This window comes from Mastigoproctus giganteus, chromosome 1, assembly GCF_048544385.1.
Source record: "Mastigoproctus giganteus isolate SK-2022 chromosome 1, ASM4854438v1, whole genome shotgun sequence".
NCBI lineage: Eukaryota > Metazoa > Arthropoda > Arachnida > Uropygi > Thelyphonidae > Mastigoproctus > Mastigoproctus giganteus.
In genome coordinates, this window is record NC_143575.1 from 39,555,957 (window position 1) to 39,568,179 (window position 12,223).

The 12,223-nt window shown below is 38.5% G+C and overlaps 1 protein-coding gene across 1 annotated transcript in view; it reads right to left on the reverse strand.

Annotated features, from left to right (window-relative positions):
- The window catches only part of LOC150090724 (U-scoloptoxin(16)-Er12a-like), a 31,515-nt gene extending 23,252 nt beyond the window's left edge, over nucleotides 1-8,263 (reverse strand). Inside the window, exon 1 of the mRNA XM_090379715.1 lies at nucleotides 7,990-8,263. Within this exon, the coding sequence (XP_090235841.1) occupies nucleotides 7,990-8,164 (175 nt within the window). The 5' untranslated portion in view covers nucleotides 8,165-8,263. The remainder of the gene's footprint in view (nucleotides 1-7,989) is intronic.
- Between the last annotated feature and the right edge of the window lie 3,960 nt (nucleotides 8,264-12,223).

The following is a 12,223-nucleotide window of genomic DNA, read 5'->3' on the forward strand; positions in this document are numbered from 1 at the left end:
AGCATAGAGAAGGTGTCAGTAGGTAGTAAAATTCCGAGCGTGATGGGTAAAAGGAAGGATTTATCGGACTTTGATAAAAGGAAAGATTGTGGGTGCTCGACGAACTGGTACCTCGTTTTCCCAAACGGCTGGACTGGTGGAGTGTTCGACAGCCGTGTAGTTAAAAAAGTGTACCAGGACGCATCAAAATGGTCAAACAACAACCCGACGGCAAAATTGCAAAGGTCAGTGAAAGGGTGATGTTAGGCGTGAGCACCAGGTGTGACGACTCGTACAGGCGAAGCACTGTTGAAGAGTTGACCATCCAATACAACATGGGCCAACCCAGAACAATATGTGGCATAACCATGCGTCACAAGTATGAGCTATACCAGCGGACGACCCCTGTGGCATCTCCTAACCCAGTTTCATTGGTGTAAAAGACTTGCCTGGTGCAAAGAGCATGCAAATTGGACGTTAGAAGACCGGAAGGTGTGCTAGTCGGATGAGTCACGTTATTAACTCCAAGTCATGGATGAATTTGGTGTCAACAACATGAGGCTCAATCCATCGTGCATGGTATCAAAGGTGTAGGCTGATGGAGGCAATCGTATAATGTGAGGCACGTTTCACTGGCAGGAACTTGAACCGCTGGTGCATGTGGAACAACGTATCAGTGGTCTCCACTATCGTCAACTGCTTGCTGACTGTGTACACCCCGCTATGTTACACTTTTTCCCCGAGTGGCAATGGTCTTCCAAAATGACAATGAGCCAAGCCATCGGGCACTTGTGCAGGAATGGTTTCAGGAACACAGTTCTGACTTCCAGCATATCGATTGGCCTCCAAACTCCACCAATATCAATCCCATAGTGCACTTGTGGGACACTATGGAAAGGCTATCAGGCGTCTGGATACACCAATTACCTTCATACCTGCATTGCTGACCGCATTACACACAGCTTGGTTGGCATACCTCCCAAACACTTCTGACATCTTGAATCAATACCACGTTGGATAGCTGCTGTACTGAGGGCAAAAGGAGGACCTACAAAGTATTAGGTAGGTGGTCATAATTCACTGTGTTGCAGGCAGCCATGAAGGGATGTACCTGGTTAGAAACAATGTAGACAACCTATGTTATCCAAATGTTACCCCACTGGTGTCATGGACCAATGTGCTCTCTGAAAGCACTGCTACATTACCACCACCAGTATAAATTGTTCTCATTTAGCAGGATGGGTCCATGGACCCGTGCTGTTTTTTGCTGTATTCTGGTCTTTCCATCAGGATAAAATGTCAGGAACAGGAATTCGTCAGACCAGGCAACATTTATCCAACTTTTTCCAATTCTCTACTGTCCAGTATTGGTGTTTTTTTGAGTCTATGTTGGCCTACTGTTTTGTTATTTAGAGCTGGATTTTTTTCCCCTCCTACAATCTCTTGTACGTGTGAAATAATAAGATTATTGTCACTATGTTTATAATGTATGTTCAATGATCATAACCTTAACTATAGATTAATGGCAATTTCTTAAGGTAAGCTCTGAAAATCCCAGGTTCTGTGGATTCACAACTTATCTGTGGCTCAATCACTAATGGGCAGGCACCCTACCACAAGTAGTTGTTAATTCATCCAGGACACGTCAGTTTGAATCATCATATTCGAATATATGGGCAAAGCGACGTATTTTACTGGCTTTACCAGTATTAAAAAAAAATGTCAGTGCCAAAAATTGTCAAAGATGAAATTAATTGAAACGTAATTTTGATCCACGATGACAGACCATAAACTCTCATCACTTGCACTGTTATCTGAAAAAGAGTAACTAGAGAACTCGACCTGATAGACCTTTTCTAAAAAGGTATGTATTGTTTGTTTTTTTTATTGTTAGTTTTACAATTCAATATAGTTATTTTCAAATAATTGTTATAAAATTATTTTAAAATCATCTTAAAAAATCTAAATATTTCCCTTGCCCATATATCACAAAACATTTTTTCTAGTGAAATGGGTGGGGGGGGCAATAGAACCACTCACCTTGGATACTATTTTCCTTAGTGCTGCCCCTAAAGTCAACGGTCTGGGGGAAGTGGTTCTATTGTAAATTCTATGTACTATGCCTGAGGTCCCCAGCAAGTGTAGACATACTATATAAATCTTGTGAGTCTGCTTTTAGAAACATCCACTATGGACTATTGTTTGGAACCTAACACTTTCATCGTGAGATGATGGTAGAATGCCATCCAAGAGGCCATAGGAGCATCTGTTATTATGTCAACCATCCACAGTGTGCTGCATAGACGTAGGTTCAATGGAAGGGCAGTTGTGTGCATAAATCCAATTTCACGTTTTTTCCAAACATCATTTGGAGTGAGGTCGTCCCCACGTTCATGGAAAGCGTCTAGGTGTGGAGGTGATGCATTCCTCTCAGAGTACAGTCTCTACCATGGCTTAGTAGAAACAGGATGATATGGGACCGATTTAGACTTGGTCCATTTGTTGTATTGTCTGAAACCATGAAGTCCATGGCCTAATCGAAATTTTGACAAATATGCAATACCTAAACTAAAGAAACACTGTAGATAGGCCCTGCCAATATCAGCATGACAGTACTTCAATTCATACATAGAAAAGTGATTATAATCATTGAGCTACTTACAAATGCATGCCCTTTCTGCACTGTATGTACAAATACTTTTAATCGTATGCACAGTGGTGGAAAAGGCCCGGTTTCGAATCCTGTCAATGACGCGTGAAACTTTTATAGGCTTTTTTTCACTCCGTAGCTGAATTAGTCGGTTTCAGGCGTAGACAGCATGGTTCTTTCCAACCCCCTCCCGGAAACTCGGGTGTTTCGTCCAGCAAAACAGGCAAATCGATCATAGAACACACGCAATTTACAGACAATACACACAGCACGAAAGTTGAATTAATATTGGGGTGGCCTAATATGGCAGGTTTGTTGTTAGGTTTTTTTTTTTTTTTTGTTTATCCAACACAAGACAAACATTGTCTAGTATAGCACAATTTTTCTCCTGGAAATGAATGATATCTTATTGCAAAATCAAAGTGCCTTCTCAGCTCTACAGGAATTTGCTACACAGGTTTTTAACAGGCGACACGGATTACTGAATTGACTTCTGAACTCGATGACTTGAAAACCCTCGTGTTTTGAAGTTCAGTTTTATTTACTTGGACTTCACTATTTCCTTAGGGTGGTGTTAACCTTCATTATTATCTCTCTCTTTCTTTAATAATTATTATATTAATTTTTCTTTTTATTATTTTTAAAATTTAATTATTAATTTATTTAAACTTAAAAGTTAATTATGCTAATCCCTTTGGGAATAGGTTTTTTATATATATAATTCACTGGTCTCCCGTTTATTGGAGACGAGATTTTCACCTGCTCGTACCCAGATCTTCCTTGGGTACAAGAACTGCTGTCATTCACCGGTATTGCGCTGTCTTCAATGAATGCGGTTTCCTTGTAATTTTGACCATCGTACATGATAATACTTACACTGAGACTGTTGCACCGATACGATCTACGCTTCTTCGTATGGGTGCTGGATATAATCCATTTAGGATAGTACATGTATAGTTGTGGCATGGACGGCTACTAGGAAGCAACCTTCCTGGTGACCGCTGCTTCCTGGTCTCAAAGTGGCCAGAAACAAGAACAACACGCACATTTCTACACTCATTTCTGGCCATATTAGAGAGTTTTGTATATCTTCACAGAGAACCATGGCAGAGTTGAACTAACGTTTAGGGATCCCCTATATAAGACACCCAACAGAAAGATAAAACGGGAGTTCTGAAATCATGAAATATCAGACAAATTTTATATTCGGATAATGGAAAACAACCTTCAAACAATTACAAAAAACTGATAATCCGAAACAATTGGACCGAAGATATTTCGAATAAGCGAGTTTAAATGAACTCTACTATAAAAGGGAAGTAAGAAAAAATGACAGTAATCTACATTTGTATGGTTTGCAAATTATGAACTATACATGCTTATTCAGCTTTAAAATAACTGCTAATGTTTTCTGTTTGAAAAATTTATCACCCCCTTTGAAAATTCTGCATTTCTTGAAACGCGTTTAGAATTTAGTCTCTTCTTGCGATCCGATCTATCTAGTAGCGATCTGATAAGCGTTAACGCTTCACTGGCCGTTGGGTTTAGCATTAGCATTAGCAGAGGCATATGATGCAAGAAAGCAAGCTTATTCAGCATCAGCCAAAAAAAACAAAAAAAAAAAAAAAACCCACTCCCATTTCACCCCTCCGTTCGTTCGAAATACCTGTCCAGTTGAGCTTTAAATTTGTTTAGGCTATCAACTTCAACAACCAGTGATGGAAGTCGGTTCCACCAACCAACCACCCGCTGGCCAAAGGCAAATTTCCGCACATCTATCCGACATCCGTCCTTCCTCAATTTGAATTTATGCCCTCTGAGGTGATTATTCTGAGAAAGATGAAGAATCCCATTGGCATTGAGCATGCTCAAACCATTCAAAGCCTTATACACCTCTATCAGATCACCTCGCCGGTGCCTAGTCTCCAGACTCTGTAATTTGCAAAACTTAAGCCTTTCTTCGTAAGAGCAACCCTTTGTTCCATTTACTAATCTTTTTGCCCTTCTCTGTACCCGTTCCAGCAGCTCTACATCCTTCTTGAAATGAGGCCTCCAGACCTGTATACAGTACTCAAGATGTGGCCTTACCATTGCCTTATACAAGGGAATAATCACCTCCTTATCCCTGCTAGAAAAATTCCTGTATATCATTGACAAGACACAATGAGCTACTCTTGCAGCTCGTCTGCACTGCTCAGAGAACTTCATATCTGCCTGCACAATTACCCCCAGGTCCTTTTCATTCTCCACCACTGTCAGTGTAGTACCGCAGAGTTGATACGTTGCTCTGGGGTTACTGTTTCCCATATGCAGCACTTTACATTTGTCGATGTTAAACCTCATTTGCCACCTCTCAGCCCATCTGTTCAACCTGTCCAGATCCTGTTGCAGCAGCATAGCGTCAGTATTGTCCTTAACGACCGTGCCAACCTTTGTATCATCTGCAAACTTGGACATTAAACTTGATATCCCATCATCAATATCATTCATAAACACCGAAAACAACAACGGACCCAACACTGAACCTTGAGGAACTCCACTAATAACATTAGTCCACGTTGAGCAGTGTCCATTGATTACCACTCTCTGTCTTCTGCCATTCAACCATCCCCTTATCCATAGCAGCAATTTGCCTCCAGTGCCACACTGCTCCAATTTGTGCAGCAGTCTTCCATGTGCAACAGTATCAAAAGCCTTTCTAAGATCCAAATATATAATATCAAAGTTATTCCCTGCATCCAGTTCTTTTGTGACTACATCATAGTATCCAATCAAATTGGTCAGGCAAGACCTGCCCTTAACAAAACCATGCTGCGTCTGAGCTATAACTGAATTCTTGTCTAGATGATCCTGCAGTGCTTCTTTAACCAGTGCCTCCATTAATTTACCTGGAAAACTAACAGGTCTATAATTACTTGTGTCAGCCTTTGAACCTCCTTTGTGAATTGGGGTCACATTTGCACATCTCCAGTCCATAGGTACCTCCCCTGAGTCCAAGGAAGCTCTCATAATTATGGCTAAGGGTTTGCTTACTTCCTTTGCTGCCTCCTTTAATATAACTGGATAGATCCCATCCACCCCAGGTGCCTTTTTTATGTTTATCCCCAACAATCTCTCCTCCACTTTCCTCTCAGTTATTACAAAATCATCCAGCTCACTGCCAATGTTTACTTTACCTACATCATTCTCCTTCCTGAATAACTCCTCATGCGTGAATGTAGATGCAAAATACTCGTTTAGATTGTTAGCCACCTGAGCAGGATCCTCAACTGTTGAACCATCAATATCCAGTGGACCAATCTGATTCATCCCTTTCCTATTCGAGTTCAAGTATGTAAAGAACTCTTTTCTGTTTTTCTTTGCATCATGTTTTGTCGTGTATTCATCATAATGTCCTTCATTTTCTGTCTTCTAATTCGGATTAGTGTAATTAATGGTGAAATTATTTCTTCATCTGTCAAAATGCGATAACCTGAATCGTTACGAAAACAATAAGCAGCTGACGCGCAGTCCATGCTTTTGTCTCTCGTTTTTTTCCCCCCTTAAATATCCAAAGAATTTATTACATATTTCATCCAACTATACAGAAAAAACTGCTTTATTTTACGTTAAATCAAGGGAATATAAACAAATTTAAGAATAAGGCGTCCAAAAAAACTGGGAATTCTGACGTGTCACTGAAAAGCTAAGCTAAGTAGATTATCCATGCAATTTCCATAACAGTAACCACACTCATGTTCAGCTACGGAGATTTAAAAAAAAACAAAAAAAAACACCACTACAAACTATAACACAATTTGTTTTATTTTTTTTTATAACGGTGAATTTCTATGTTTTTTTTTTAGGTGAGGTTTTTATAATACATATCAGAGTGACTGAAGTAACATGAATGAAATTTACTCTTCTTTGCTTCATATAAGTGAAATCATTATTTTATTATATCGTGTTTTGTTTCTTGCACATAAATATATCAACTGAGTGAAATTAGGGAAAGTAAAAAAATGCGAATACTGCTATATCTCGAAATGTCAGGTTTTGATTTCGCCGATTCGCATATTAAAACTTCGTTTGTAAAGAGTTTAATTCGAAATATGTGTGAAAATTTTAACCAAATTTGGAGTGGCTTGCCAGATCTTTCTAATAGATCCAAATATAAAATTTCATGAAAATACGTCCACTAGGAGTCGAGTTGTTACATGCGGACGGAAGAACGGACATGGTGAAGACAATGGGGACTTTACGCATTGTTGAATGTGCCTAAAAATAAATTAAAATATTTATACGCTGCAATGTAAAATTAAGGGAATATAATTACAGTATATGTAATTTACAATACGCACAAAAATATTTATATAATAAATGATGCATGTTGTATGAATTCTGCAGAGATTTCCATTCTTATTACTGCGCGATCGACATTCACAAATGGTAAGGTAAGGTGAAATGCCTATGACAAAAGCAGCTTATGCTGAACTGTCGTTATAGCAGGTTTTAAAACTGTCGTTATAGCAGGTTTTCACAGTATTCCTTTTCTAAATACCACTTCCCTTTAGTAACCCTCTTTAATATCATTTTACCTATGTGGTAGACCCTTATTTTAAATTCAAAATAATTTCTCTCTCCATCAGAATCCTTTCTTATTTTATTCAAGGAAAAGGACTCTGTTGAGAAAACAGGGTTAAACGTCTCACGAAACATAAGAACAACACGGGGCCAAACTGGCAGGTTTTGGCCCCGTGGCTGCCAACAATTTTGGTCCCCTCTGAATCGCTTACCAAGCGATGACTATAATCGATGACCTAAATCTGCTATTGGTCCCGGTGGCGATCGCCGCTAGGCCAGTCTGCCCTGCAGCCACACAGTACAACACGTCATCAAACATGTAAACTTTGAACTACTCAACAAACTAAACTGAAAGCGGTACCAAGTTCCTAAAATAAGAAATCATTCTCACTGAACACACCTCCGCAAACAATCAAGGTAAAACCCACTGGCGGCGAACTGTATTTCAAGATAAGCCTTCTCTCGACGATTAGCTAGAATGAATATACACACAACCTCTGAACATGGCATATTTTTAATATATCTTGCGTGTCCGGCTAATTTTTCCTTATTTATTATACTCTATATATCAATTATATTATATATTAATATTTAGAATTATAAACTATTTTGGTCCTTTTATCGTAGGTACACTAAATTTTTTTAAGAAATCGCTTCGAATAATTGCATTTCTACCACCTTCAAATAGCAGCTTATATTTACACGTAAACGGCAAAGGGCCACAATTTCTTTTCTGCTATCATTAATCGAGGTAAGTTAACAAAAAATAAAGCATTAAATTATTGTACAGGCCTTACCTGTGCCAACCTTGATAGGTTGTAGGGATACGTACGCACTTGAGGAACTGATGCACAGCAGTAACAAAACTACAATCCGATAGTGATGAGCAAAAGTAATGGGAAGCTGCATTTTATTTTCGATGGTCACCGTAAACGAATATGGGATGCTTAATTGTGAACGGATCCATGTCATTCCATCGAGCTATACTGGTCCTTTATAACCGCTTTCCATAACCGGAAGTTAATGAGTAGCTCGGCCTAAAACCGGGGGCAGATTTATGCAAGCGTAAGTTTTCGTAAGTTTCTTTAAAACAGTAGATTATAGTAAAATTCAGTGGGAAGGACGCTGCTTTATCAACAGGATGCATGTCCGTAGTTGGGCTTCCTGGACATTTGCTCAAGTGTATTATCTTTCCAGTAACTGTCGTGTTTCATGGATTACGGATATAAGAGCTCGTCACACTTTTATTATCGATCCACGCAAGGCCATAAATGTATTTCTCCGCTTTCCTCACACAAACACCACGATTTACAAAGGAAATAACTTTTAAGAACGTCAAATGAATAAAACTTCTACAAGGCGTGGGGAAGTTATAAATTATTTAAAATCGCGTACAGAATTCCAGTTGGATTTCTAAGTTAATTAGAATAACGAAAGAAACAGCAATTCAATCTTGGTGTTACGTAAAAATGTGTTCGTAGAAAAATTATCCAAAAAAAAAAGTTTTCTATACTGTACATAAACATCGTTGTCAGTGGTTGACAACCTGGAAGAGAGGGGCAAGTTTCATGCATGTTTCGTTGAGGGAGGAGGGGGGGGATCTACCACCCAATTAGATAATATTTTCTTTTCATAATAAATAAATAATACGACTGAAATTGGAAGTTTTCGTCCTATAATAATTGGGAGGAGATAAAAGTGTTGTTACAGGAAAGGAAGAGAATATCCAAAAGATAAAAAAAAAAAAAAAAAAAAGGCGCGCTTTATGTAATTTGTGAACGGTTCCTAAATGTTAGTGATTGAGTTTAATCTCTAATCTCGACATGTAAAGATAATACGTTATTCCATACTCTTTCTTAATGTTAACGCGGAAGCCATAAATCATTTATGACTTAGTAGTGTTTATGGATAATTACTATTTGTAAAATAATAGAAGTTTACCTCAATATGATACGTAGAACACTTCCGTATGATACTCTCCAGCAATTAAAACGAAAAAATCGAAAATCTTCGTTTTAATTGCTGGAGAGTATCATACGGAATTGTTCTACATATCATATTGAGGTAAACTTCTCTTATTCTTTTACAAATATTGATATCAACGTAGAACGTATTGAGCATTACAACTCTGGTTCATACTATCAAATGGATAATTAATATATCACCCAAATTTTTTTTAATTTTCCTATGTTCTTGCGAGGGAAGGGCGGACTGCTTTTGACTTTTTTAAAGTTTTTTATACGGTTGATATTAAATCAGTGGATCCTAGGGTGGAACATCCGTATTGTGGACCAATGCCGCAAAAAATTATAATGATGAAATTCTCACGAACACAGTACATCTGGTACTTCAGGTTACTGCTGTTGTTGAGTTTTAGACGCATCAACGACTTAGACCATATTGCGCCATTGTGAATTATGTCTGTACAAAGTGAGGTGCTTCAAGCGTCCGTTGTTTCGGCACGCTGAAATAACACCCACCTTCAAATTATAATTGCTATTCTCGGCATCTCGCTAAAAATTCCAAAAGCAGGTTTTAGAAGAGTTCTCGTGTAAATGCGTTGTTCTTCGAAAAGGGCGCTGGCCAAACCGTATGATCTTTGCTATCCTGGAACAGGCTTTGTAATGATCATTTCTGCATCCTCCTGCTAAATAAATAAAGTCCGTGTTTCAAGGAAATTCTGATCGTGTCATCAAGCTGACATCATTTTTGGCTCTACCTACCGGAAGTGACTTTGTTTTTAAAAGGGTCATCTCCGTTCGTTCCAAATTTTCTTGAGAATCGAAATTCGCCCAGAAGCTTTCTGTGGATAGAAAGATATTGTGTGCACGTCTGTTCGCACGCCCACATTCACATTATGCGGAGGAGTGAATAATTTTAGTCTGATTAAAGCTCAAAAAATATTTCCTGCTGCTAAATGGCCTTTTCCGAGTTCGGCTAATAATTAATGAACATGTAGTAAAAACTGGTTTGTACTTCTCTGCAAATAGCAAAGCTTGTTACAAAATAATACAACCGGAACGAGATATTTCTACATCCAAGATAATTATTCAGAAGTGGACAAAGTGAAAACAACAGGCGTTTGACTCTTACGTTTCTCTCATCCCTGCACCCAAGGCAGAGAGAGAGACCCTTATTTCTACTTCCTCAAGTCCCGTCTCAAAAGAAGTAAAAGTTATTTAGAAAAATGAGCAGGTGTCGAGTCTAAATAAATTTATTTTTTAAAAACTGGTCTGCATTATTATATGGAATTAACTTAAAATACTACCTCTGCAAACAAGAGGTATCATGCCAACTAAGCTACTACCGAGGCTATATAAAGGGGAGGGAATTCTAGGGTATTCTCAAAAAGATATGCTTAATTCTATCCGCCATTTTGAAACAACTTGGCCGCCACCACTCAGATTGTAAGCGAGCTACTCTTCTGTTTACAGTCTGATTCAAACAAAATTTATAGTACAAATGGAGAGGATCTCAGGATATTTTGACGGGAGTATTTTTATTTCAGTCAGCTATCCTGAAACTAGTTTGAAATAGCCTAGCTTATTAGTTTTATAAGATGTTGATCAATTAGTTGATTAACACCAAAATGTTTGTTGAATGGTGTTCATATTTCGTGACAGTCTGTAGTAGTACAGAGAATAGTAAGAAGTCACAGCTCATTTCCGTTACGTGTTTTCGTTGGCAGACGACAGTAGACGAAACGACTGACAGGGGGCGTCTTGCAGTCCAGTATAAGTACTAGGCATGGGTTCATAAACTGTAATATTCATCCAATAAATAAGTTATTTGTGAAACAAATCAAGTTTCATGTGGACGGACGGACATGGCGAATACAACAGGTGCTTTGCGCCTTTACGAAAGCGCCTAAAAACCCAGAAGGGGGAGGGAAACAACTTTTAAAAACCTTTCTTGCCCGCAGTATACTTATTTATCAAACAAGATCTTTTCCTAATAGAAGCTTTCAAGAATAGAAGTTTTTCGCTTTCAAGAAGTTATGAAATTTCAGGTGATTCAAAGAGGAAGAAACTTGTAGTTATGTTCTTTAACTTAGTGAAAAGTAATTTATTTACGACATGAAGTTTGTGATGAAACAACAAAATGTAAAAAATAGTGCACTTCTGTGAAATTAGTTTCCGGATTATTGCTTGTTGATATGGTACAAATTTCGGGGGTTTTCTACCAAGAAATCTTATATGTAACTACTACAAAGATAGGGAAAAAACAGATCCGATAACAAATATACTAAACTTAGGTTTAGTAGATTTGTTAAGGTTTAAACGAGGAGAAACGATATTAAAATCGTCTGCTGGAATTCGAAATGATTTTTTTCTTTAAATATTGCGCTTTCCCTTCTTTCATTCTGTAACAGTAAACTGATCTTTCCAGTACGAAGGCGATGAGGGAAACCGAGATGCCAGCGGTCCATATCAAGAAAACGCCTATCAGTTCGTGAAGATCGATCGGCTGAACTGCGCTATCGGTCACGCTGTGACAGTTGGTGAAGTTTGCGTCTACAGCTCCCATCCATTTCTGGATGATGTTTGTCGCGGTAAGCTGGGCGATCCTGTAAATATTAAAAAGAGAGATTTTAGCTCACTGAAATCAATAGTTCTTTACAGAGATACACAGTATACTAATAAAGTCTTACTCTTTGTTTTCCTCCTTAGCCGGAAGATCTCCTATAACAGTCTATTTACCGAGGTAACTGGTGGCGGTGCTGACATAATTTTTGTACTACTATCGTCATCTATGGGAGTTTACCATCTGTATTAATGTGCGCACAAAGTCACCTTTTAGCGATAAAACATGCATCCTATTGTTCCACCAGGCGTAGGATATTTCTTCCCTGCTTGAAACTAATCACGAGACAGCCTGCTGCTCTTTATTATCTCACTGCATCGCCATCCGCACTGCTTTTTAGAGGGCGAAGGTATTGAAAACAGAAAGAAAGAGATGCAGACTGATTCTCCAATACATCGCATTACGCTTAACATAGTCTTGTAACCGGTTGCAGGAATGCAGGAACTG